The sequence below is a fragment of the Grampus griseus genome, assembly GCF_964374135.1.
Source record: "Grampus griseus genome assembly, chromosome: 13".
In the NCBI taxonomy this organism is placed as follows: domain Eukaryota; kingdom Metazoa; phylum Chordata; class Mammalia; order Artiodactyla; family Delphinidae; genus Grampus; species Grampus griseus.
Window position 1 is genome coordinate 57988626 of NC_139007.1, and position 26406 is coordinate 58015031.

The following is a 26406-nucleotide window of genomic DNA, read 5'->3' on the forward strand; positions in this document are numbered from 1 at the left end:
ACTGTGTATAGATTAAAACAGTTTCATGCTTTTAAAAATTGTAACCCTGTTTAGAAGGTAGAGAAAGAGCTTGTCATACTAGATGTTCAACTGTGATTTAAGATAAACTTCAAAAATAATCTAGTTCAATTTCATCACTTTATACAGGAGTAAACTAATGTCAAGAAAAACCGAATGTCTATCCCATGATCACAGCAATCACAAAAACTGGGAAAAGAACCGTGTTTCCAGCTTTCAAGTCCAGTGCTCTTTTCACAAAATCACACTAAAATCCTTAAACATAAATTAGACATAATTCTAATCACATTGTTAACTATTTAATAAAACTTACTTCTTTTTCTGGGTACAGAAGGTCAAAGAGCTTCATGACAGGGAGAAAATCAGCTAGTGCATTTTTCTGAATACTTCCAGAAATGAATTGCAAGAGAACCCACATCAGATGATCTCTGCCTTTAATCAGTCCTCGCCCTGCTAACTGTAAAAAATGTTTAAATACAAATCTACACAGCCAGTTAAAGAAACAGATACAGTAAAGTTTAAAGAAAAAAGAAAGAAAGAGAAACCTTGTTCTCAGAAAGTTAGCATCTTTTTTTTTAAACATCTTTATTGGAGTATAATTGCTTTACAATGGTGTGCTAGTTTCTGCTTTATAACCAAGTGAATCAGTTATACATATACATATGTTCCCATATCTCTTCCCTCTTGCGCCTCCCTCCCTCCCACCCTCCCTATCCCACCCCTCCAGGCGGTCACAAAGCACCGAGCTGATTTCCCTGAGCTGATCTCCCTGTGCTATGCGGATGCTTCCCACTAGCCATCTACCTTACGTTTGGTAGTGTATATATGTCCATGCCTCTCTCTCGCTTTGTCACAGCTTACCCTTCCCCCTACCTATATCCTCAAGTCCATTCTCTAGTAGGTCTGCGTCTTTATTCCTGTCTTACCCCTAGGCTCTTCATGACATTTTTTTTTCTTAAATTCCATATATATGTGTTAGCATACGGTATTTGTCTTTCTCTTTCTGACTTACTTCACTCTGTATGACAGACTCTAGGTCTATCCACCTCATTACAAATAGCTCAATTTCATTCTTTTTAAGGCTGAGTAATATTCCATTGTATATATGCGCCACATCTTTATCCATTCATCCGATGATGGACACTTAGGTTGTTTCCATCTCTGGGCTATTGTAAATAGAGCTGCAATGAACATTTTGGTACATGACTCTTTTTGAATTATGGTTTTCTTAGGGTACATGCCCAGTAGTGGGATTGCTGGGTCATATGGTAGTTCTATTTGTAGTTTTTTAAGGAAGCTCCATACTGTTCTCCATAGTGGCTGTATCAATTTACATTCCCACCAACAGTGCAAGAGGGTTCTCTTTTTCCACACCCTCTCCAGCATTTATTGTTTCTAGATTTTTTGATGATGGCCATTCTGACTGGTGTGAGATGATATCTCATTGTAGTTTTGATTTGCATTTCTCTAATGATTAATGATGTTGAGCATTCTTTCATGTGTTTGTTGGCAGTCTGTATATCTTCTTTGGAGAAATGTCTATTTAGGTCTTCTGCCCATTTTTGGATTGGGTTGTTTTTTTGTTATTGAGCTGCATGAGCTGCTTATAAATTTTGGAGATTAATCCTTTGTCAGTTGCTTCATTTGCAAATATTTTCTCCCATTCTGAGGGTTGTCTTTTGGTCTTGTTTATGGTTCCCTTTGCTGTGCAAAAGCTTTGAAGTTTCATTAGGTCCCATTTGTCTATTTTTGTTTTTATTTCCATTTCTCTAGGAGGTGGGTCAGAAAGGATCTTGCTGTGATTTATAGCATCTAAGTTTTACATTTACTAATTACTTTTTCTCCACTCAAGGCACACCCAGCAAAGCCTTTTAAATTATTTTAATATTATATGTTTTCTCCCTGACCTCCAAAACAACTATGCATATCAAAAATTAAATGTTTTAAAACATGATTAAGTCGATAATGTATGCATGAGAATCAAGTTTAATTTTGGAATATTACGAAAAATATTTCATCAAAACACGAGTACTTTATTATACCAAAAGGATGAAATTTATTGTTTTTACTCCTCAAGGACTGGTTATCCAACACAACTGGTTTCCTGGTTTCCTGTAGATTATAACAGAAACCAGTGGTGGTGATCGGGGTGGTGGGTAAGTGGTGGTTGAAAGGATTTTAACAACTCTTATGAAAATATTTCCCCCAAATAATCTAGACTATCAAGATGTTATAGATACAACAACACTATTTTATTCCCATTCAATGTGTCCAAAGCCTTATGCCTAAAACCACCCTTTCCACAACTTACTCTTCCACTTGTATTCCCTGTTTCGGATTCATTGTTCTACTCTTTCATTCACCTGTCTAAGCAGAAACCAGTGGGTGATCCTAGATTCCTGTTACTCCCTGTCACCTATTGTCACCAAGTCGTATTCACCTCCCAGCATACCGGGTTTCTGGCTCCTCCTCTCTGTCCTGGTTTAGGTCTTCAGCATCTCTCACCCGGACCACTGCAACAGCTCCCTTACTAATTTCTTTGCTTCTGATTTCGGCTCCATCCATCTCTACATCACTGTCTTCCTACATGTGGTCATTAGCAGTAATTTTTCCAACTTGTATATGATGATGTCATTCCCTTCCTCATTTGCTTCCCAAAGTAAATTTAACTCAGAACAAACACAGGGTCATATAAAGTTCTCCATGTCTGGCCTTACCTTCCTGCTTTCTTCATCTCACCAACACTTTCCCTTTTACATTTTTCTTTCCAGCTATCACACACTTTTGTCCCTTTCCAAATGACCATCTTATTGTTATGGAAACACTTTCCTATCTTTTCCTCTTGGCAAATTTCTACTTGCCTTTCAAGTAATAGTTTCAAGATCCCTTTGAGAAAGCCATTCCTGATGTCTTTAATAAGGACTATTCTCTCATTCCTATCACAAGGAAACATGCTTCCATTATGTGAACTATAATATTATAATCAAATTGTTTATACCTATATCTTCCCACCGGTAAAGAGCTCTTTGAGGGTACTATACTAGTGCCTTTTCATTTTGTATCTCCTGGTCCTTGCACTGTGAACATGTGGAATGAATAAGTGAATGCAGTTTTTATGGTGACAAGAAAATGAGAAGTTAAGAAATCATAAAGGCACTGAACAAAACAGAAATCAGAGCTCGGAACTTCTGTTCACTAGGTAACATCCACACCAGTCTAAAACATACTAATCAACAGGTAAAGTGGCTCTGGCAAAGGGTGTGGTACTTACCTTCTGATGAAGAGAAAGGACCATATGTGGAAAACTTGCAAACTGGAAAAGCACAAAGAAAATGAGCTGACTCGAGAGATGCTGCCAGAGGAGTTGGCTTGTTCCCCCGTCATCAAACTTCTCCTCGGTCTCCGATCGCTCCATGGCATAAACCACCAGATCCACCAACTGGTCCTCCAGCACAGGGCAGCGCTGCTTGTGCTGTAGGGCAGAGATTAAATACAGTATTCCAAAAGCCTCCCGGTTAGTTTCAGAAGTTACCAGTTAATGGGCATTAATCGTAACAAGAGGCTGAGAAGCATGGAATGAAGTTGAACTTAGAAAGTTAAGGTTAGATTTAGTCTGTTAAAGCTGCATCATGTTACATTATCATAGAGGACGAGTATCATAAAAAATTATTTTTCAGGTCTCACACAAAACAGCCTTCCCATTAACTTTTGACTTTCACTATAGACATCATTGTTCCAATATGACAAAGGGCACTACACAGTAGAAAATTCTGTTATTTATTTTTTGAACAAAGATCATTTAAAAGACAAACGAAATGGGGATAACAGTATTAAGTTTGCAATCTAGCTCAAAATATGAAAACCCTGGATTTCCAGGAATTAAATACTATGACAGGAGAGCAAACAAAGCAGTGTGTGATCTATTTATTTAAAAGTAATCACCACATGTTTACACTAACTTTATATACAGAGGTATATCTAAATAGCTTCCAGATTACTCAATGTCTATTTTTCAACGTGTGGTATTGATCTGATACTGAAAGGAAAACTTCCTCTGCAAAAAAAAAAAACCTTGATCTCAAAGTTAAATCTCTGCTCTTCCCTCTTAGAAGCCAAACATAATGCAGCTTTAATTTTAAATTAGACTATTTAAAAAATCTAAAACAAGAAAAAGAATTGAGTTTAAACACTAAAAATGAAAATGCAACTTCCCTTTCTAGAGGCAAAAAGATTTATGCTTTTTTAAAGTGATTTTAAAAAATGTACTTTTACCAAAAGAAATATGTTAAGCCATATTTTAAGCCATTTTTATACTTTTAATAAAATGTTATATGACTCAATAGCCAGGCAGTTGGAAGCCTTTCTAATGAATACAATACTAACATAGATGCTTTCCCTATAAACTTTAGATGTGATTATTAGTCTTTTGCCATGAAAAAGGGATATGATTTCCTTAAATTTAGGGGAAAAATGCAAAATGGGGACAAATTTGGAAAAAAACAGAACATAATGAAGAGCATCCCCTCTTTTGCATGCTTTCTGCCAGCTCCAAACTTGTAAAGCTCCAATATAGCTGCACTTTCTTAAAGCATGCAAATAAAACAAACATCTATCCAAAACAGTAAGCATCAATGGTTGTTTCATATTTTTTCCAAAAACACAATGCCATGATCACAGTTCAATCACATTACAGGTTTACGAAGAGCAATATTAACACCACCAGCTGGGACTACAGTACTTTTCCTCCAAATGTAATTATCATTATGAAGCAGAGCAAAGTGCAACAGACAACACTACAAACTATTTCTTAAATCAGCATGCACAACTACTGTGTACAGGGCTTGAAATTCACTAGTTCTGCCAACCACCAACAACCTAAGAAATGTGTCAGACAACACAAATTTAGAGCGAGATCATTCAAAGTATACAAGAGTCAGAAAAATTTGTGAAAAGAAGTAAAGCCAGAATTTCCAGTAGGAATTTTTCTTCAGTGATGGGAATGTGCTGCTAGTTGGAAACTAACCAATTTGTCATCTATTCCTCCATCCATGATGGTCTTCCATCAGTCTGCTTCAGGAAAAAAGAATAAACTAAACAAAATTGGTGTTTAGCACCTGGGTCATTTTTGAGTTTCCCTTATTAGTATTAGCTATTTGTTTCAGAGAACTGGATTTTTACCTACATATTTTTAGGACTGCAGTGATTGATGGTCATATAGTTAATGATTTAGAGGAAAACCAAAAATATTAAGATTTCGGCAAAGTAAGAACAACTAGGAAATTTACAGCCAAAGCTGATAAGCTTTCAGTATATACCATGACTCAAGACTACCCCCAGATTTTCTGTTAACAATTAAATCAGTCAGGAATCTCTACGGCACCAAATGCACTGGTTGGTCTGAGGGTAGCAGAACATCTATTAGAATGAACTCTATATTTCCCGGATGTTTTTGGTTAAATCCAAGGATAGTTCTCACACCAAGTTTAGGGATAGCTTACACATGTTCCTTTTTTTACTCGCCAATTTTAATAATACCAAAAAAAAAAAAAAAAAAAAAGAGGGAAAAACCTGGAATATAAAATGATCTGTGCTAACTACTTTAGAATAAGTTTTGCTTTAGTTTTCAACTGCTAAAAGATAATTACATTAAAATTAAGATTCTCCACCACGTAAGTTTTATAAAGTGGAAGAAATGAAAATTCGTAAATAAGTTTAATGATCTGTGAATAAAGGCTAATTATCAGTCACAGGGTGTGATAATTCTGGTAGCCAATGGATGCTATGTCTATGGCTATTCACAACTTGCTGAAAGCTTTCATAAATTTAAGTCTTAAGATATAGGCATACAAATTGAATTAGTTTACATCATATGTATATGTATGTTTAGTTAAAGCCTGTGTTAACAATAAGAATCTAAATTCAGTATTTTAACAATGCAATTTCTGCATAACAGCTCAAACTGTATCGGAAATTTGTATTAAATTTTCAGTTTTGGTAAATGCTGAAAATCAGGCACAAGGAATTAACAGAAACATTAACATTAAGCCCCACCCATGCCCCTGATTTTTTCCCACCACTATTTAAAATGGCAAATGATAATGCTTTCCGTCTTAGTAAGCATATCCTATATTAAGTGGCCCCTGACATTTTCATATAAGTTTTGGTACTGCTTCTGTGGTGCAATTTTAACATATTGTACTTAGGTGGGCGTAAGTTAACTTAAAATCATTATTTCAGTGCCAGAAATCAATTTTAAAGCAGTATCTATTTAGGACAGGTTGGGAAGAAAAATCCCATTGTATGTCATTTATCATATTCTCTACCAATCAGAACTGGAGTCCCATGCCAGTTAGTACCACGTTCAATGGTGCCTTTTAAGGATAAACTGAGCGATCAGTCTAGTACTTCACTGTTTCAGGGTAGCCAGAGTTCATATACCACCACAAAAGAGCTTGAGGAGTGAATCTGTTTTGTGATGCTCTTATTCAGTACAAAGAATACAAACTCTTGTGCAAATATACAAAACAGGATTCTTACACTGTGAACACTACCTTGCTGGTCACAGAACTGGGCTATTTATGACCTTCTGAATGCAACCAATTTTAGGATAAAATACCATAGCCCAATTCCTACTGGAAAATGCAATATGGACAGCTCTTAAAAGGTTTCAAAGCTTTAAGTAAATTATTGCATTGCTAGAGAGAGGACAAGAAAGTATAGTGCAGGATATAGTTCTGTAATGATAAAAGATGTGATGAGATAACTTGTTTATTTTTAATCATATGCTTCTTATACAGTGTGCTCTCATTTTCTATCCTACTCTCCAGGTGGTAAAAATAATATATCAAGTCAATGCAGCATATTATCTTACAAGTGCGCTCACTACAGTTTTCTCCCAAAACAATTAATGATGAATTGTGAACTTTTGACAATGTTTACACTACAGTGAGATCAATATTAATAATGTTCTGTCAGCATTTCCATTATAAACTTTATTTTTTACGGATTTATGTCTTAGTCATAAACTTTTTTTAGGTTGAAACTTGTTACTGAAAGGATCAGATCAGAAACACCCTTCTCTAAATTTTGTCAATTTCTAGTTTGAGACGAGCTGCCCCCAAAAGCAAAAAGCTAAGGATGGCTAAGGATATCTGGGGGAAGGTACTTGCAGCTCAAATGACCATGGGTACATTTATTCATCAAACTGCAAAAAGAAACTGAGTCAAGTATGCCTTAAAGTGCACTGCAAAAATTAGTTTTAAGACATAGCATGAAGCATTCTTTCAAGGTTCACTGAATACTTACCTCTAACTCAAGTGAAAGCTGATCAGAGTTAAAGACTTGGTGTTTAAGATGTTACATTGACAGGTTATGTGAGGTTAACTGTCAGATACTGTGGGGTGAAGCAGTTTCAGTTTCACATGAACAAAGGCTTGTCCAAACAAGGAGACTTGGTAAATTTTTCAGAAGAAAAAACTTAAAATAATAAAAGAGATACTGCTACTAGGGTGAGGTTTGGCATGCAAAGTTTCAACACTGAGCAAGTTTTATGGCCAAGCTATATGTCCTTAAAAATAGGGCTTTATAAATGGAAGCACTGGCACAACCTTCACTATAGTATTGCAAACAGCAACGCTATTTTATATAACCTAGACAAGAATGTCTTTTTAAAATCAAAAAGCTGGTCTATTTTAATATGTTGGGCTCAAAAATTTTTAACAAAAATAATGAGAACCACTATTTTGCTTAAAATCTCAAAGGTGAAAAGTCCTGGAACAGACTTGGGACTGTATAAGAGTTTGGTTTATAAAGTTTGGCCATTTCGTGTTCCTCCTGCCACAGGTGGACTTCAGCTGCGAGGCGCTCACTGCAGGAGGAGGACACTTCTGGCAAAGACTGACAAAGAAGGGTGTTTGTCAAGCAGGTGTGGGGTCACCTAAGAGTGCGACATTTCTTAGTCAATCTCCATGTTTCCAAAAAAACTTCCCCATGTAAAGCGTACCACTCCAACTTTTAAAAGTAACATATCTCTGTTAAAGTGCTTTTGTTCTCTTTTTTGTTTTGTTTTTAATTTGTTTTTGTTTTTAGGCAAAGCAACGTAAGTATTTTTATTGATGTTGTTGTTTGTTTATGTTTTAATAGTCTGGAAAGATAAAGGCCACCACAAATCTTTCCATCTCTGAAAATTCCACCAGGCTAGCTTTAGCCCTAAAGTATGAAAAACAGTAAAATGGAGTGGGAAGGAAAAACAACCCATCAAAAAAGTGACAGGCTTTATCATGTGCCAGGTGTTGTCTCTTGATTTGATTAAAAAAAAGAATATTAAAAAAAAACAAACACCAAAAACCAAAAACAAAAACAATCCACCAAAAACAACTCTCATATCCCAAGAAGAAATTCATTTTAGTGGCCTTGGTCTCAGCATGGTCCTGCCAATTTCAAGCCCCGACCATACATGTATTCTCTAAATGGAATCAGTGGCTACAAAGCGGCCAGCGTATCGTTAGTCACAATACAACAGTAAGGTTGTGAACATACCTGAGCAATGTTCAAGGTCTAGAGCATTGGAGGATGGGCAGGACAAGACAGGACAGAACAAAAATAAAGGAAGAAAAAAAGAAAAGACAAAACAGTGACTATGAGGCCAGCCTCAAGGAACCCAGAGTCAGCACAAACCCTCCCACATGTTAAACCACCAAAAACAAACACACACCAAAAAGAAAAAAAAAAAAAATCAGCAATTGAGGCCATGCTGAAAATACCAAGGGTTATAAAAATAGACACCCAAACAACAAAAAAAGTCAAAAATTATGGTTAAGTCATGTGTAGGTTTCTCTGGCAAAAGGTATACTTGAAACTGGCCTTATAGAAAAAAAAGCAATGCAAAATAAACCAATTTTTAAAATATCTCCTTCTTAATTTAAATATTCTTAAAGCAATATATAAATGATAAGAACAATACATTGTTTAATAAACCATATATTAAAAAAAAAAATCACCGAATAGTTCTTAACTGTTTTGCTCAGTTAGCTATAGCAAAGAAAAGAGAAAAGAATAGTGCAGATTCTATGCAGAATTTACTAGGTTTCCAGCACAGTACAGTACCTGCTTATTTAAACCTAGCATATTGCAGACCATATCCCTGGAATAAGGCTGCTCCAAAACATATCTCAACAAAGCAGTCTGTGGTTCAAACAGATCCTTTAAAGAAAATAAAGAAAATTATTGCTTCAAGATCAAAGTTAATGTTAATTCAAATAATTTGAAATTGGGATCAAAAAATCCTCTAAAGGCACTTGTTACCTTCACAGAGTAGGCAGTATCTAGTGGAAAAAAATCATAGGATTTTAGTGCTTACAATTAATCTGTTCCCACCCCTCATTTGATAAATGATGTAACTGAGGTGAAGGGACTTGCCCAAGGTCATAGAGGAAAAGTTAGAAATGGCTTCAGCTACAGTCACGTGGAAGTCTTAAGCATCACTGTAGGGAAAGGATTTTTTTCCCCAGAAATCTAATCAAAGAGGCAGTTTCTATTCATTCTCCTACAAGTGTAAACATAGACATCATTTCCAAATTTGGAGAGGACTTGATAGCACACGGGTTAAGAGTTCAAGTCCTGACTATACTATTTCCTAAATGTGGGGCCTTTTAGTCAAGTTACTACCCCACTCAATGTCTCAGTTTCATCATCTGGATAATGGAAATATTAAGATGATAGTTAAGAATAAAAGTTGTTGCAAAGTAAGCTCTTAAAACAGTGCCTGGCACATAGTAAGTTCACAATAAGTTCCTCTGTTTTCATTATTACTGCTATCATGATTGCAAATTCCATTTAGTTTTCCACTTTTTCATCTTCTAAGGTTTTGCTGACTAATATGCCAAGAACCCAGCATTGTCACTTTAGTTGCACTATTTTACAATCCTCACTTTTGGAAGTTTCCTAATCACTGTCTATGTCATTTTTGACATGAAAACATTTACATGATAACTATCTTGCCCTCCCCATACCCTGCTCTGTCACTACTCCAAACCCCAAGATAATAAAATAAATGTCATATTTCATTATAGCTTTATGTCTATATCACACATTTCATTTTATGGATATCTGTGGATTTTTTTCCTTTGAGAAATTTCTACTCTACTTTTGTCCTCCCCTTCTGAAAAAAATCTAACAAACAGGAGGCTCACTCCTCAAATTTTAGGGACGCTGCAAACTCATTTTTGGTCCCTGCTTTGTAAAGGAAAAGTGAAAACAAGGAATCAATTAAAAACTTCAATTTTCTAACACCAAGTGCTTTGCCAGAAGTGGACCATTGGAACATAGACACCTGCAATATCATAAACCACAGGCGGTACTTGGATATTGAAATCATATGATAAACCATAAACTATCTTTCATTAAATATTTACTTCTTCAGTCTATGAAGAGACAGTTTAGCATTACACATCAAATACTCCAGGATGAAGACTCTTAGACGGATGGAGAAAGTTCCATCGTATTTAGTAACATACCTTATCATATGGCAAGAGGCCTTTCAAAGGAAAACGGAGAGTTGCAGGGTCCAATTTCCATGAATTACAAATGGCGCCTGAGTTATTTACAACTGGCAGAAGGCTGCAACGGCCTGTATGCATTACAAAAAAATGTTTCTAAATAAATGTGAACATAGCAATGCCTGGTCCTTCATTCACTCTACAACTATTTAATGAACATCTATGCTGAACCAGGCACTGGTTAAAAATATGTTTTAATTAGATATAAGTTTGGGAATTTTCTTTGATTATTTTTAGCCCAGATGGTTAAAGACCAATTTGTACAGGCCTTCTAAACTCACAAATGTTGCATTTGTCCAGGGACAGAGGTCGGCCAGCTACAATCCATGGACAAAATCCGCCTGTTTTTGTAAAGCTGTACTGGAACACTGTTGCTTTTGCACTGTAATGGCAGAGTTGAGTAGTTGCAGCAGACTGTATAGCCCACAGAGCCTAAAATATTTGTTATATCACCATTTATAGAAAAAGTTTACAGACGCTTAATCTAGGGTCAACCTGAGTAACTTTAAAAATGATGCTCCTAGAAGCCTTAGATGTAGTATATGACCATCAATCAGTTCATGTATCCAAATGCCTGGTAACTACTGGCACTGCGATGTCCCACAGGCACCTCAAGTTCAACATGACTTAAACTAAATTCGTCATCATCCTTCTCAATCCTTCCATAATTCATTAAATGATGTCAATATCTACTCAGTTACAAAAACTAAAAGCCTAAGAATTATCTGTCTAGTGTCTGTTTAGTTTTTGTATTTCCAGTGTCCAGAATAGCACCTGACTCACAGAAAGTGCTAAAAACTTCATCATTGACTAAATAACGTCTATATTCCAGGCTGTTCTGAGGCCACCATGATTTCTAGAAATTATTCAGGAATATATATGAGCACTGCAAAAACTGCAAATCACGTGCTTATTTTTAAAAGAAAATTCTGAGAATCTAACAAACATGAAAAAATGGAAAACAAAATAAATGAAATACAGAGCAAAGGTGTAAATTGGAATGGGCTGAGAGAGTCAGATAATCGAGGGGCAGATCTACTGCGACTTCCAGTTGCCTAGAGATTCCATGGTGCTTTACTAGCTCTATTAAAAGTTCCCTCTAATCACCAGGAAACACATCTTCTAGAATGGTTCTATCTGAAGCTTAGACCAGTCCAGACAGTTGCTTTTCCTTCCCTGTACTTAACACACAAAGTACCTGAAGCAAGTAAAAGGACATTATTAAGCTCCTAAAGTTATACTAAAATAACAAGTCACCAAGACATGTATAAGATACCATCCATCAACTTTGTTCAATAGTCAGATCACTAAAGACCAGGTACTATTTAGTATATTTTGAATTATAATCCTACCGCAAATGGAGTTGATCCTTGCTGTGGGCCTGAAGGTGTCCACAAAGTCTGATACCAGGTTTCCAAGTAACTGACACAAAACAAAACAAAAAAGTATAAAAATAAAATCAAAATTGCTCTGAATACAAGAATCATTTACATAAAATGAGATAATATGTAAAGATTTAGTACAATTCCTGGCACATAAAATTACTCAAAGGTTAGTTCTCTTTTGCTTCCTTCCAAACAATTACTGACCAGTTCATTTCTTCCTGAATTAAGCCAGGTCATACCACCATGTTCTTAGCTATTTGATGAAGCTATGTATATTTCATCACATAATATATAAATTGTCTCAGCAGGATGGCAGAGAAATGAAAGAAATACGTATTACGTATTATCTAAGGATAAAGTGTAAAAAGAATAAGCACACAAAAAAATCACATTATTATCTAAGAATAAAGTGATCATTAAAAGAATAAGCACACAAAAAATCAGATTAATATAACGATTTTTAATAAAACTTTCTATTAAAAATTTTAGAAAATATCAAATTTACCCAGTGTGGAAGTTTTCCCTCAGGATATAATTTCCTGATCTCTGTGACTGCAAAATATGCTGGTAATAAACAAGCATTTCTTTCCAAGATATATGCTATAACCTAAGAAAAATAAGAGGGTGATGTTATTATTCTGACTAGTCCCACAGATAAGCCCCTTAAATGCAACAACAACAAGAACTATGGTATTAAAAAGTAGAGATATTACTTCATGGATTCACTGGGCTTAAATTGTAGCATAAAAAATTTGTTTATATGTGAATATCTAAAAATGAAGATTAATAAATACTAAAATGACTGCTGATAGTAAGAAACATTGAAAATGCATCAATTATTGGTAGACTCTAATAGGAAGGCAACAGACTAACAATTCTTGCAACATTAGTTACAAAGCACAAAGGTCTTTTAAGTTGTCCAGGCTGATGTTTTAAAATGGTTGAAAATACTTTAATATCAATATTGTTGCTTTCATAGTTAAAAACCATGAATTAATTAAAATATAAAATTTCCCTCTGAAATAACAATGGAAGTGAAATAGAACCTTTAAAACACGATTTTTGTAGAAGTAAAGAAGTGGAACGTTTTACAAGCTACCATAAGTTTTAAAAGCACAGAACTATGTAAAACTAGACTTTTTTAAGGATATGATCAATGAATTGCAGACATGTTTACCTCTCTTGCTGCTAGAAGCTGCTGTACTACAGCTGAGCTCACTGTATTGGGAATTGTTAAGGTTTTCTCCAAAATCACTTTTAAGAGATCTCGAACACCCTGATAGAACAAAAAAGTCATAGGTTAAAATATAAAAACGTCCCCAGTGCTAGTTAACACATCTAAAGTTTTCAAGGTTATACACTTGGAAAAAAACATGTTACCCTCAAGGTCACACTTTTGATTTTTTCTGAACCAGAGCTAACATTCCACCTCCTAACATTAACCCAAGACAAGTGTCATGTTCCAAAGCAGGATTCTAAAGGATGGCTTGCAATATGAATGAACGAAGAAAGTCACTTATAAATAAAAATTAAACTTTCCACACTCTGCTAAGCTTTTTTGACCATCACAACATTAGAAGAGTTTCTATTACTATGAGGGGCCAAAAAGTTTAATTTGAGCTTAACGGACAGAAATATATTTGAATATAACTTGAAAATACTCTGAAAACATGGACAATAATACAAACTTTCTGGCAGATGACCTTTTCTACTCCTTCCCATTGCATATTCTAACTTTATTCCCCCTTCTCATCATCCATCACATACTTCAATCCCTCAAACTTATCGAATAAGGCCATTCTGTTAACTGGTCATCCATATCTATCACCAGTTGCATTATTTCAGAGCAGAATCTGATACATAGAGAAGAAATTTCATTCCATAGTATAAACAATGTGATCAATCTTGTAAAAAAGACAGACAAAACATATATATGAAAGAAATTAAAAACAATTATAAAGCACCATACAAATAAGTACGGAGGTAAAAACCACATATTAATGCTAAGAAAAGTGAAGTACAAGTACAGAGAAAATAATCAGAAAAAGCTTCTTAGAATTAATTCAAGCCAATACTTATCAGTTAAGTCATTTTAGATTAGCAAAAATACAGACATAAAGCACAGGGTCAGGTATTGGCAAGTCTTTCAAAAAGGACAATAACAAAAGTGGCTTGAATGAAGGAGAAGCTTCTGCAGCTATGGAGCTCCTGAGATGTATTATGAGACACAATTAGAGACTGTATGCTGTTGTTTTTGGTCAAGAGCAGAGTGCTGAAGACACCAGTTAAGGAAGGAAATGTGTCCAAGGGAGGTCAAGGTGAAGCAGGACTTGCTCCCTTCATCAGTTGATGCCTGCATCTCTTCTCAGTTCCATACACACCTGCTCTGTGCTTTCATTGGAAAGGGGCCCCAACATCCTAAGAACTGTGGCATGAAGGGACCCAGAGTCTGCTTGGTGACTTCCCTACTTGTCACAGAAATTTACCAGCCACCTGCATTTTTAAGAATGTTGGGAGGGGAGCAGAGAAGCTGCGAGAAACACTGAGCAATTTTAAATCCCTTCAGGAGATACAACAAAAAAGGAGATTTTGTAAATGGTTCCACTTCATTTCTCCCATGTGAAATTATGATATGTACACTGAAAAAGTAATCACACCTAACAACGATTACTTTTTATATTGAATAATTAGGGAAAAAATACCTTGTAATCCACTCCTCCAATTATTTTCCGAACCAGTTTAAATGTTAAGGCCCAAAGCTGTGTTCTTTCCCATTCAAGTGTGTCAGAGTTTATCAGGGATTCACAAACCATCCTAGAAAAAAGGAATACCCATTCCAATTACAAGACAGAATTTTTGCAAGTTCTCTAATAGCCAAGGTCTGCGTACTTTGGATATTATATTTGCCACAGTAAGGTTTTTTTTTTTTTTTTTTTGGCCGCGTTGGGTCTTCATTGCTGTGCGCGGGTTTTCTCTAGTTGTGATGAGGAGGCTTCTCATTGCAGTGGCTTCTCTTCTTGCAGAGCACGGGCTCTAAGGCACATGGGCTCAGTAGTTGTGGCGCACGGGCTTAGATCTCCGTGGCATGTGGGATCTTCCCAGACCAGGGATTGAACCCATGTCCCCTGTATTGGCAGGCGGATTCTTAACCACTGTGCCACCAGGGAAGCCCCAGTAAGTATTTTTCATAAAGGTACATATTACTCAAGCACACTTTCAAAAAATTACGTATAGTATTTTACATTTTTTACTTATATGAAAGACTAAACACAAAGTAGAACTAAATTATATTAATTACATTATATTTTTACTAGAAAGATATGTACCAAAAGCTATTGGTTAAATATTTACCAGTTTGTGGCAAACTGTATTTTTCCAAGATGGCTGCAAGAAGACTTTCGATCCCACATGCTCTTCTAAAATGTGACATTGATACTCCTCCCATGAAAAGTATCAGTGTCATTCTCTACCCCTCAACCTGGGCAGGCCTAATACTGGCAAATGGGATGCTGTATGACTTTCAAGGCAAGGTGATAAAGCTTCTGCCTAGCCCTCTTATGAATGCTTGCTCTTGGACTCCACTACGCTGTGAGAAAGTCCAGGTTACATGGAGAAGGCACATGTAGGTTCTGGCCAACAGTGCCAGCTGATGTCTCAGATGACAGCCAGGTATCATCCACCAGATATGAATGGGGAAACCTTTGTCATGACTCCAGTCATAGCCACTATCTGATTGCAATCACGAGACCTGAGAAAAAACTACATACTACTTGCCTAGTCAAGCACTATAATCGTGAATGTTAATAATAAAAGGATTATTATTGTTTTAAGCCACAAAGTATTGAAGTAATTCATCACACAGCAAAAGTAAACTGGAACCGACTGAGCAATTCCATTCCTGGGTATATAGCCAAAAAAACCAAAAACACTAAACTGAAAAGATACATGCACCCCAATGTTCACAGCAGGATTATTTACAATTGCCAAGATATGGAAGCAACCTAAGTGTCCCTCAACAGATGAATGGATAAAAAAGACATGCCATACATACACACACACACACACACACACACACACACACACAGTGGAATACTACTCATCAATAAAAAAAGAATAAAACTGTGTCATCTGCAACAACATGGATGGACTTGAAGGGTATTGTGCTAAGTGAAATAAGTCAGACAGAGAAAGACAAATACTGTATGATATCACTTATATGTAGAATCTAAAAAATATAATAAACAAACTAGTGAATATAACAAAAACAACAAAAGTTAACTGGAACAAGCTCATGAACGTGAGTGATTTTAGTCTCTGGACTGAAAAGCAAAGTCTGCCTGGTTTTGAGCACCGTAAGTATACAATTCTAAGAATACTGCATCCTAGAAATTAAAAATGAGATATTACAAAGGATTACTTGTTGAGCCCAACTTCCTTCTTCATTCCCTCAACCAATTTCTAAACATTAATAAAAAAGAAAATTCTGGGCTTCCCTGGTGGCGCAGTGGTTAAGAATCCTCCTGCCAATACAGGGGACACGGGTTCGAGCCCTGGTCCGGGAAGATCCCACATGCTGCGGAGCAACTAAGTCCGTGCGCCACAACTACTGAGCCTGCGCTCCAGAGCCCATGAGCCACAACTATGGAGCCCGTGAGCCACAACTACTGAGCCCATGCGCCACAACTACTGAAGCCTGGGCGCCCTAGAGCCTGTGCTCCGCAGCAAGAGAAGCAACCACAATGAGAAGCCCACGCACAGCAATGAAGAGCAGCCCCCACTCACCGCAACTAGAGGAAGCCCATGCACAGTAACAAAGACCCAATGCAGCCAAAATTAAAATAAATAAAATAAAATAAATACATTTATAAAAGAAAGAAAATTCTTTAGATTGCTCATATTCACCATTAAACATACCTGGGTGGAAGGAGACCAGTCTCGACCGCCATTGCTAAGCAGTCATAAAGAAAAGAAATTCTTTTAGGACTATGCTGGCCATGAATGAATTTAACAATCCACTGGATGCATTGCTCGTGAGATTCCTGGAAAATCAGAAAATGATTATGCTTTAGGTCTAAACTTACATTTTGTAACTAACAAATAGCTAACAGTACCTGGGAGTATATCAAGACTATGAATGATATACTCCATTATAAATTCATGGATGAAAACAAATTCTAAAAAAAAAAACTGAAAAAATTCAGATTTAGTACTTGAGTTATAGTAAGCTTAAAATCATACAATTATATAAACTTCCACCATTTTTACTACATGGCACCTCCAAAAAGAGTACGATTTTATTAACATATTCATGATCAATAGAAAACTCTAGCAAAGATTGTGTACGGCATTGTAAGCAGTGCCCTTACTGGCAGATATAAATATTCCTGTCACTGGGGGAAAAATCCACTATGAATTAGTACATCAGCCTCATGAGAATTTCCTGAGTCTAATCCCTAAGAGCCCAATGAGTTATGAATCTAATGACATATCCAATTTCTAGACTTGCAAAACTTTAAATCTGATACCAAAATGTAGTACCCAAATCACAGATTATCTTCTAGGATATCCTCAAGATGTCCTGCTCCTCTGTGCTACCACTGTCCCTGATACACACTTCTACTGTTGAACATATAATGCTGATTTAGAAATACTTATTTTCTTCCCAGCTCCTCCATTAGAATATAAAATTTTTGAAGACAAGGGCTGTGTCTTAACTCATAAAATGTTTAACGAATTATTAAAATATTAAAGTATGTCATAAAGATGTTCAACATCACTCAGAGAAATGCAAAAATAAAACCACACTGAAATAAAATTTCTCCTGTTTTTAGATTGGCAAAGATCAAAAAGTTCAAAGATCAAAAAGTAGATTAACATTCTATTACGAGGCTCTAGGGAACAGATACTCTTACACATTGCTATCGGGAGTATAAATTGGTAAAACCCTTATGGAAAGCTATTAGGCAATTTCTATAAAAACTACACATAGACCTACCCTCTGACCCAGCAATACTATAAATTTATTCTGTGTCCCACGCATAAAACTGTTCATTATAGTATTATTTAAAGTGAAAAAAGGTAAGAAGCAACCTGTCAGTTGGTAGGAGACTGGTTAAATAAAGGAAGGTGCAGTCATATAATAGAATATTATGTTGCTATAAGAAAGTAAGAAAGGAAGGCAGAAGTAACTCTTAATGGATTGATGTAGAATTACTTTGAGAATTTAATATTAAGAGGAAAAAAGCAAGGTGTTAGTGAACAGTGTACACGGCATATGAACATTCTATAAAAATGATTCTATGCATAAAACACTTCTAGGGGCTTCCCTGGTGGTGCAGTGGTTAAGAATCCACCTGCCAATGCAGAAGACACGGGTTCAAGCCCTGGTCGGGGAAGATCCCACATGCTGCAGAGCAATTAAGCCCCTGCACCACAACTACTAAGCCTGTGCTCTAGAGCCCGCATACCACAAATACTGAAGCCTGTGCACCTAGAGCTCGTGCTCTGCAACAAGAGGAGCAACTGCAATAAGAAGCCCATGCACCGCAACGAAAAGTAGCCCCTGCTCACTGCAACTAGAAAAACCCTGCACGCAGCAATGAAGACCCAATGCAGCCAAAAATAAATAAATAAAATAAATGTGTTAAAAAAAACGCTTCTAGAAGGAAACATGAACTGGGAATGCTGTTTGCAGACAGAAAAAGAAACAAGCAATTAAGCTAAGAAAGATGGAAGGCAGATTCATCATTGGGTCCAACCCTTTGCATTTTGTACCGTATGAATATATTATCTATTAAAAGATAATTAGGGTGCTTCCCTGGTGGCGCAGTGGCTAAGAATCTGCCTGCCAAAGCAGGGGACACGGGTTCGAGCCCTGGTCCAGGAAGATCCCACAAGCCGTGGAGCAAATAAGTGCGTGCGCCACAACTACTGGGCCTGCACTCTAGAGCTCACGAGCCAGAACTACTGAGTGTGTGTGCCACAACTCCTGAAGGCTGCGTGCCTAGAGCCCGTGCTCTGCAACAAGAGAAGCCACCACAATGAGAAGCCCGCACACCGCGACTAAGAGTAGCCCCCGCTCGCCGCAACTACAGAAAGTCCGCGCGCAGCAATGAAGACCCAACGCAGCCAAAATATAAATAAATAAAAAAATAATTAAAAGTAAAAGAAATTTAAAAAAACGAATGCATTGAAACTCTGTGATTCATGTCTGAGTAGCAAGTCGTAACCACCAGCAGCTCAAGTGCAAACAGTTCTCATTTTCCTACCAAAATGCACCACGAGAAGATAAGGTACTACTGGACTATGAGCTCTTTAAGGATCACACACTTTGTCTTTTTCAAGGCTGCATTTTCTGGTGAATGTTCTCTGTTACCAAGTTTTACTGCTCCTTTCCTCAATTTTATTATATCTTTGTACTCTTATTGTGGCATCTTTGTATCAATGCTGGGCCAGTTTCCAGTTCCTAAAAATGGAAAATTTTATCCATTACACTCCCTAACACAGCTGTTTAGAAGTACACCAAATAAATCAGCATAGCATCAAAATGGTTTTATATAATCTAACTTGGGAGAGATTTATAAAAACAACTCACTGTGCTGTCGTCAACCTGATTTTTCAATACAGATTCTCTACTGGAAGAATACAAATTGAAACAAATGGAAATCAGAATTGACAAATAAAAGATGATGACAATTTTATTTCTCCTTTTCCAGAAAGACCTTAACAGCAACATCAAAGAAAATGTGAAAAAAGAAAGGGTCAAAATTCATCAGCTGAGTGTATTAAAAATGCAGAGCTCACCTGAGAAAGACCACCCCAAAACTGTCTGAAGGCCCCCAGACAGCTAATTAGTTTTGTTTTTTCATCTTCAGGGGTGTCCATAAACATGCTAAAAAACAAAAATAGCATTATTTGCCACTAGTTTTAAAAAGGTAATTCAACATAATCAGAATAGTGGATCTTAAAAACCTCCAAAACAGACCTAAATAAAATCTTACAAAGATACACTCAGGTAAAAACAGAAAAATCTGCCATGCATATACTCACCCAGGGAAAGCCTCTTCTATAATTTCCGTTTTCTGTTAAAAAAAAAAAAGTAAACGACGTGAATTCTGTTTTTTTAAAAAGGGAGGGGGAGGGGCGTGCCCGAGCAAAATAATACAATGCAACAAGGGCAAGTCACCTTAATCAACAACGCGCAGAAACAAACAATACCTGCCTGCTTGGCCTGTAACAAAGGGTGTTGTGGATTTCAAAGGAGACTTGGAATTGGACAGCAGTTTGAGAACTGCTCAACCGTTGCACACATACACGGTTTCACAACAAAGAAGAGATGGAGGAGAGGTTGCCCGGGCCAGGTTTCTTGAGTCGTTGCCCGCGAGCCACCCCCTCTCCCAGCCATCGTCCTGGATCCCTGGCCGTTCCACTCACCACCACCTCCTCAAAAATGCTCTGCAGTTGCGTTTCCATCTGGACCATCTCCCCCGCCTTCCTTGGACACCAGGCGCGCTGCCCGGGTCAGACCCGAGCTCCGGCAATGGAGGGGCAGAGGGCCGCAGACGCCTGTAGGAAACCTCAGCTCGCCGGGGTCAGTTTCTTCCCCAAGCGCCCAGCTGAGTCCGTCCCCTGTTTGTTGCAGGGCCCAGCAAACAACCGGAAGCTGCACGGCCCAGCAAACAAACGGAAGCTGCACGGAAGCCGGATCGCTGGGTGTCCGCTGATTACGAAACCCACAGAAACTAGGGACACAGTCAGATGGTTCCGCCTGTGGAGAAGTGCGGCGCGCGAGCCAGACGAGAGCGCCCCTAAGTGGAACCTCGAGCCTAAGTCACCCCGAGGCCCGATCGGCTGCAGACCGCCACTTCGCGGCTGAAGCGGGAATTGCTTCCTGCTTGGTGCTGATGCTTTTGCACGGCGGGAAGAAAACAAGCTTGAGACCCAGGGGCTAGAGCCTGCTGGAAATGCTCCTCTTGCGACCTGGGGCAACCTGATGTCTACGAGCTGCTGACCTTCTAGGACTCCGTCAGCAGCCTGAAGCCAGGAGTTGAAAGCTCACTTTTCTAGACGACAGGGACAATGCCTTCTCGACTATGGTAACCTCAGTGCCTTGCAGAGTGCCAGAAGCACAGCAGGCTTTCAATGAAGGTTGAAAAGGTGAATGAACGCATCACTACTGATTTTTAATTAAAGTAATCGAATAATAATATATACTGTTTTCAGTTATGATCATCAAAAAATAATAATATTTATCAATTACTAAATACATATAGCCTCTTTGGTGGTGGGTAGGGATGGAGAAGGGTGGCAAAGAGGAAGGTTGATTCAGTGGCATGGTCGGAGCAGATACACTGAGTGGTGTGCCCCCCACCGCTGTATTCTTTGAAGCATCAGTTGACATTTTTGTGGAAACTTGCTCTCATTCTTCAAGCTGATTTAGGTGTCTCTTCTTTGTCTTCATATAACACTTTTGTGTGTAAGTAGTAGAGGACTTCATTTATGGAATATTTATCCACCGTTCCCTCAGTGCTAGACACGGTGATAGGTATTCACTGAACTGTATTACAGAGTGTATTTTGCAGAATATCTGAGCTATTATAGAAGGGTGACAGAGCCAGAATTATTAAAATCCAAGTACCCTAGCAACCTATTGTTCTTTTTTGTATGCTAAACAGATTATTTTATTGTGGATTGTCTTCAACCAGATTCACTTCTAAGACAGCTTTCATTTACTAGCAGATTTCCATGTTTCGGCTCTGTGTTTCGAAATTGGTATATTCTCTCTTTTTAAACATCTTTATTGGAGTATAATTGCTTTACAATGGTGTGTTAGTTTTTGCTTTATAACAAAGTGAATCTGCTATACATATACATATATCCCCATATCTCCTCCCTCTTGTATCTCCCTCCCACCCTCCACCCTCCCTACCCCACCCCTCTAGGTGGTCTCAAAGCACCGAGCTGATCTCCCTGTGCTATGCGGCTGCTTCCCACGAGCTATCTATTTTACATTCGGTAGTGTATATATGTCCAGGCCACTCTCTCACTTCGTCCCAGCTTACCCTTCCCCCTCCCCGTGTCCTCAACTCCATTCTCTAGTCTGCGTCTTTATTCCTGTCCTGCCCCTAGGTTCTTCAGAGAAATCGGTATATTCTCAGCAAATGCCAGCTACTCTTGATATTGGCCAGGGCTTGTACAATTAAGTAGGTAAAATGGTCAGGTAAGAATTATTTGTCATAACCAAATACAAAGTAATTTTTATATTATGCTTGCTGATGCTCTATTCACTAAATAAAAGTTGACCATCCATTTCTAGACCTTCTTCAAGTGTTTCCCCCCAAGTCATGTTTTTAAATTGATGTATAATTTGTATACAGTGAAATGCATATTTTAAATATACAGCTCCATGAATTTTGACAAATGTTGACACTTGTTTAACTACTACCTCAGGCAAGATATAGAATATTTCTATCTTCCCAGAAAGTTCTTAGAGTCCTTTTGCAGCCAATCCCCCTCCCAGAGGCAAACACTGGTTTAATTTAAGTAATCATTAATTAGTTTGCATGTTCTCAAAGTTTATATAATTGGATTCACACAGTATTTACTATTTGTGTCTAACTTCTTTCACACAACTTTGTATTTTGAGATCTATCCATGTATATCATTCCATCGTATGAATATACCACAGATTATTTTTCAATTCACCTGTTGATGGATATTTACATTTTCAGTTTTGACTACTACAAATAAAGTTGCTATGAACATTCTCAAACAAGTCTCTCTGTAGACATATATTATTTTTCTAAGAGCAGAATTTTGGAGTCATATAGTAAGTATATGCTTAACTTTATAAGAAGTTGGCAAACAGTTCTCCAAAATGGTTTTTACTCTTTTTACACTCTGATACTACAAATTTGTGTGGTTTCTAATTGCTCTACATCCTTGTCAGCATTTAGTGTTGTCAATTTTTTTACTTTTAGCCGTTCCAATGGGTGTGGATTTTCCTAGTGACTAATGATGTTGATTTTTAAAAAAATGTGTATCATAAGCTATTCAGATATCTCTCATGAAGGGTCTGTTTAAGTCTTTTGCTTGCTATTAATCAGGTGATTTCTTATATACACATTTATTTGTAGGAGTACTTATATATTCTGTATACAAGTCTTTTATCAAATCCATGCATGGTGAACATTTTCTCTCTGTTTTGGCTTGCTTTTTCATTTTTAAAATGATGTCTTTGATTAGCAGAAAATTTTAATTTTGATGAAGTCCAATTTATTATGTTTAAATTTTATGGTTATTGTTTTAAGTAGCCTATGAAATCTTTATCTACCCTAAGGTCATGGAGCTATCCTCCAATGTTTTCTTCTAAGAACTAAGCTTTATAGTTAGTATAGATAGTGTAGATATATAGCTCAAGTATTTACATCCATGATTCATCTTTAATTAGTTTTTGTAGGTGGGGTGCATGTGTGTGTATGTGTTAGGGTGGGGCAGGGCTCTCTCCTCCTTGTTTCCAGAGGGGTCATGGCTGCTGCCTAGGGCTGAGTTGCTCAGCTGCCACCCTGATGGGCCTAGAGAACAGAGCCTCAAGCTGAAGAGAATTATTCTTGAGCCTTAAAGTCTAATGGAATTTTCCCTGACAGGTCTCAGACTCGCCTGGGACCCATGTGACCCCTTCTTTTTGACTTCTTCTTTTGGAACAGGAATGCTGGTCTCACCAGTGTATTTTGAAGCAGATAATTTGTTTTGTAGTTTCACGTGTTCATAGAAAGGAATTTTGCCAAAGGATGAATCATACCTCTAGTTTCATCCATTTGTTCCATCACCGTTTGTTGAAATTACCCTTCTTTCTTCATTGCATTGTCTTGTATTAGTCTGGGTCTCTTTTTAGACTCTCTATTCTGTTCTTTTGATCTATTTGTCTATCCTTATGCCAATATCATATTGTCTCAATTGCTGTAGCTAATTAGTAAGTCTTGAAGTAAGGTAGCTTAAGTTCTCCAAATTTATTTTTTAAGCTTATTTTGGTTATTCTAAATCCTTTGCATTTCCATATAAATTTTAAAATCAGCTTGTCCATTTTGATAAAAAAATACTGAGATTTTTATTGGGATTAAATTGAATCTGTAGTGTCATTTGGAGATAATTGATACCTAAGCAATATTAAATCTTTTAGTCCACAAACAGGGTTTATCTCTCCATTTATTTAGTCTTCTTTTATTTCTTTCAGCAATCTTTTATAGTTTTCAGTGTGCAGATATTACATATCTTCTGTTAAATTTAATCTTATGTATTTTATATGCATTTTGGGGGGATGGTATTTCAAGTAGCATTTTAAAAATTCTGTTTTCCAGTTGTTTATTGCTAACATATAGAAATACAATTGCTCTTTGGATATTGGTCATTAATCCTGCGACCTTGCTCAATTCACTTTTTAGTTCTAGTAGTTTTTTATAGAACCCTTAGAATCGTCTCTGTCCACAATTGGTTGTCTGTAAATAGGACAGTTTTACTTCTTCCTTTTCAACTTACTTCTTCCTTTATTTCTGTTTCATGCTTTACTGTATTGGCTAGGACCTTCAGCAGTACAATGTTGAATAGAAGTGGTGAGAACACACACCTTTGCCAAGTTCTTGATCTTAGGGGGAAAACAGCCTTTCATAAAGTCTGATGCTAGCTGTAGGTTTTTCACTGATTTTCATTATCATTTCATTGATACTGTTTGTCAGATTGAGGAAGTTCTTTTCTATTCCTAGTTTACTGGAAGTTTTTATCATGAATAGATATTGGACCTTGTCAAATTTTTCTCTGCCTCTATTGAGATTTTTCAGTTTTACTCTGTTAATGTGATGGGTTTAATTGATGGGGTTTTGAACTGTGGGAGAAGGGAATTTCCCCCTCTTTTTCCTCTTAGTTCTTTTGAATGGCAATTAAAATGACATAAGGCAGATTAACAGGAGAAAATCAAATTTACTACATATATACAGGGAACCCTCATAAGCATAAAGAATTCCACAGGCAGTAAGGCAAGATGAGGTATATTTATTATTCTGGACTGGAGAGAAGGAGGTAGGGGTCTGGGACTTCAGAGGGACATAAGGCATTCACAGGAAGATGAAAGGAATTAATATTTGGTAAGCATATGTTTGCTAGGCCATCTAGGGACAGCGGAACACAGATAGGACTTTGATCTAACTAGCCTTGGTAGGTTCCTCCCTGTCTACCACACCTAGTTCATACTTTACTATAGTATCCATGGTGTTGACTCCTTCCTCAGACAGGTCTTCTATCATAAATTCTTTTAGACAATAAATAGGGGAAGGTTCAAAGGTTCTTCCTGAGCCTTTTCAGCATGCCAGAGTGGCACATCTTGGGGCAGCCTACCCTGAACCCCATCAAAATGCTAAACCAATTTTGCTTCCATGGGATACATGCTATTCGGTCATGATATATATTTTCTATATATTCCTTTCTATATATTTCTGGATTCTATCTGCTAATATTTTATTGAGATTTTATTTTTTTTTCATATGCTACTATCATCGCCAACTCCTAACAAAACATGCCTTTTTTTGAATAATCAACTTTAACTAGTGAAGAAAACTGCTGGGAGTCATAGGCCTCCAAAAGCCCTTTAACTTTTTTTTGTTTTGAAGGCTGTGGAATACCTCGTACAGCTGAACTCGTGTCGTTCACTTGCTAGGTGACGAGCTAATAATTCTCCTGTCGTGGCTTTGACCTGGCAGATATCTAGTTCCCTAACATTATATACAACACAATATGCCCTTGTTACCATGTAAGAGCTTCTAACAACCTGAAATGAAAGCATTCCAATTTCCTGCTGCAGAGTCGCTTCAAGAGTTAGGCTGAGTGTATTAATTTGCTAGGGCTGCCGTAACAATAGAAACTGGTTGGCTTAAACAATAGAAATGTACTTTCTCACAATTCTGGAGGTACATTTCACAATAGAAATGTACTTTCTCACAATTCTGAGATCAAGGTGCTAGAAATTTGAGATCAAGGTTTTCTATTTTACTCAATAAGTCAAAATCCATTATTATCATTATTTATTTTGATAAATATATAAGAAATATTTATGATTCATAAATTTATCAGTTGGTTGGTTTCTTCGGAGGCCTTTCTCCTTGGCTTGCAGATGGCTGTCTTCTCCCTGTGTCTTCACATGGTCTTCCCTCTGTGCATGTCTGTGGCGAATTTCTTCTTCTTATAATGACACCAGTCATATTGGATTAGGGCCCACCATTATGACCTCATTTTAACTTAATTACCTCTTTATTTGGACCCTCTGTCCAAATAAATTACATCTTCAACATGTGAATTTGGAGGCATACAGTTCAGCCTCAAAACTCCTTCCTCTGGGCCCCCAAATGCACATCCTTCTAGCATTCAAAATACATTCAGCCCATTACAACAGCTCTCAAATC

At 37.1% G+C, this 26406-nt stretch overlaps 1 protein-coding gene across 3 annotated transcripts in view; it reads right to left on the bottom strand.

Annotated features, from left to right (window-relative positions):
• Positions 1-20616, bottom strand: part of MED23 (mediator complex subunit 23) — a 42781-nt gene extending 22165 nt beyond the window's left edge. Inside the window, exons 1-13 of one of the 3 annotated variants that reach the window (XM_082668946.1) lie at positions 20393-20616; positions 20009-20040; positions 19763-19850; positions 16874-16998; positions 14662-14773; positions 13137-13235; positions 12465-12566; positions 11927-11996; positions 10533-10645; positions 9124-9219; positions 8557-8574; positions 3290-3490; positions 332-475 (exon numbers count right to left, since the gene is read on the bottom strand). In XM_082668946.1, coding sequence (XP_082525072.1) covers positions 332-475; positions 3290-3490; positions 8557-8574; positions 9124-9219; positions 10533-10645; positions 11927-11996; positions 12465-12566; positions 13137-13235; positions 14662-14773; positions 16874-16998; positions 19763-19850; positions 20009-20040; positions 20393-20440 — 1248 coding nt within the window. In that variant the 5' untranslated portion in view covers positions 20441-20616. Of the gene's footprint in view, positions 1-331; positions 476-3289; positions 3491-8556; positions 8575-9123; positions 9220-10532; positions 10646-11926; positions 11997-12464; positions 12567-13136; positions 13236-14661; positions 14774-16873; positions 16999-19762; positions 19851-20008; positions 20042-20392 lie in introns of those variants that run through there. The other 2 variants (XM_082668947.1, XM_082668948.1) reach the window with 2 other exon arrangements.
• Positions 20617-26406: the final 5790 nt, after the last annotated feature.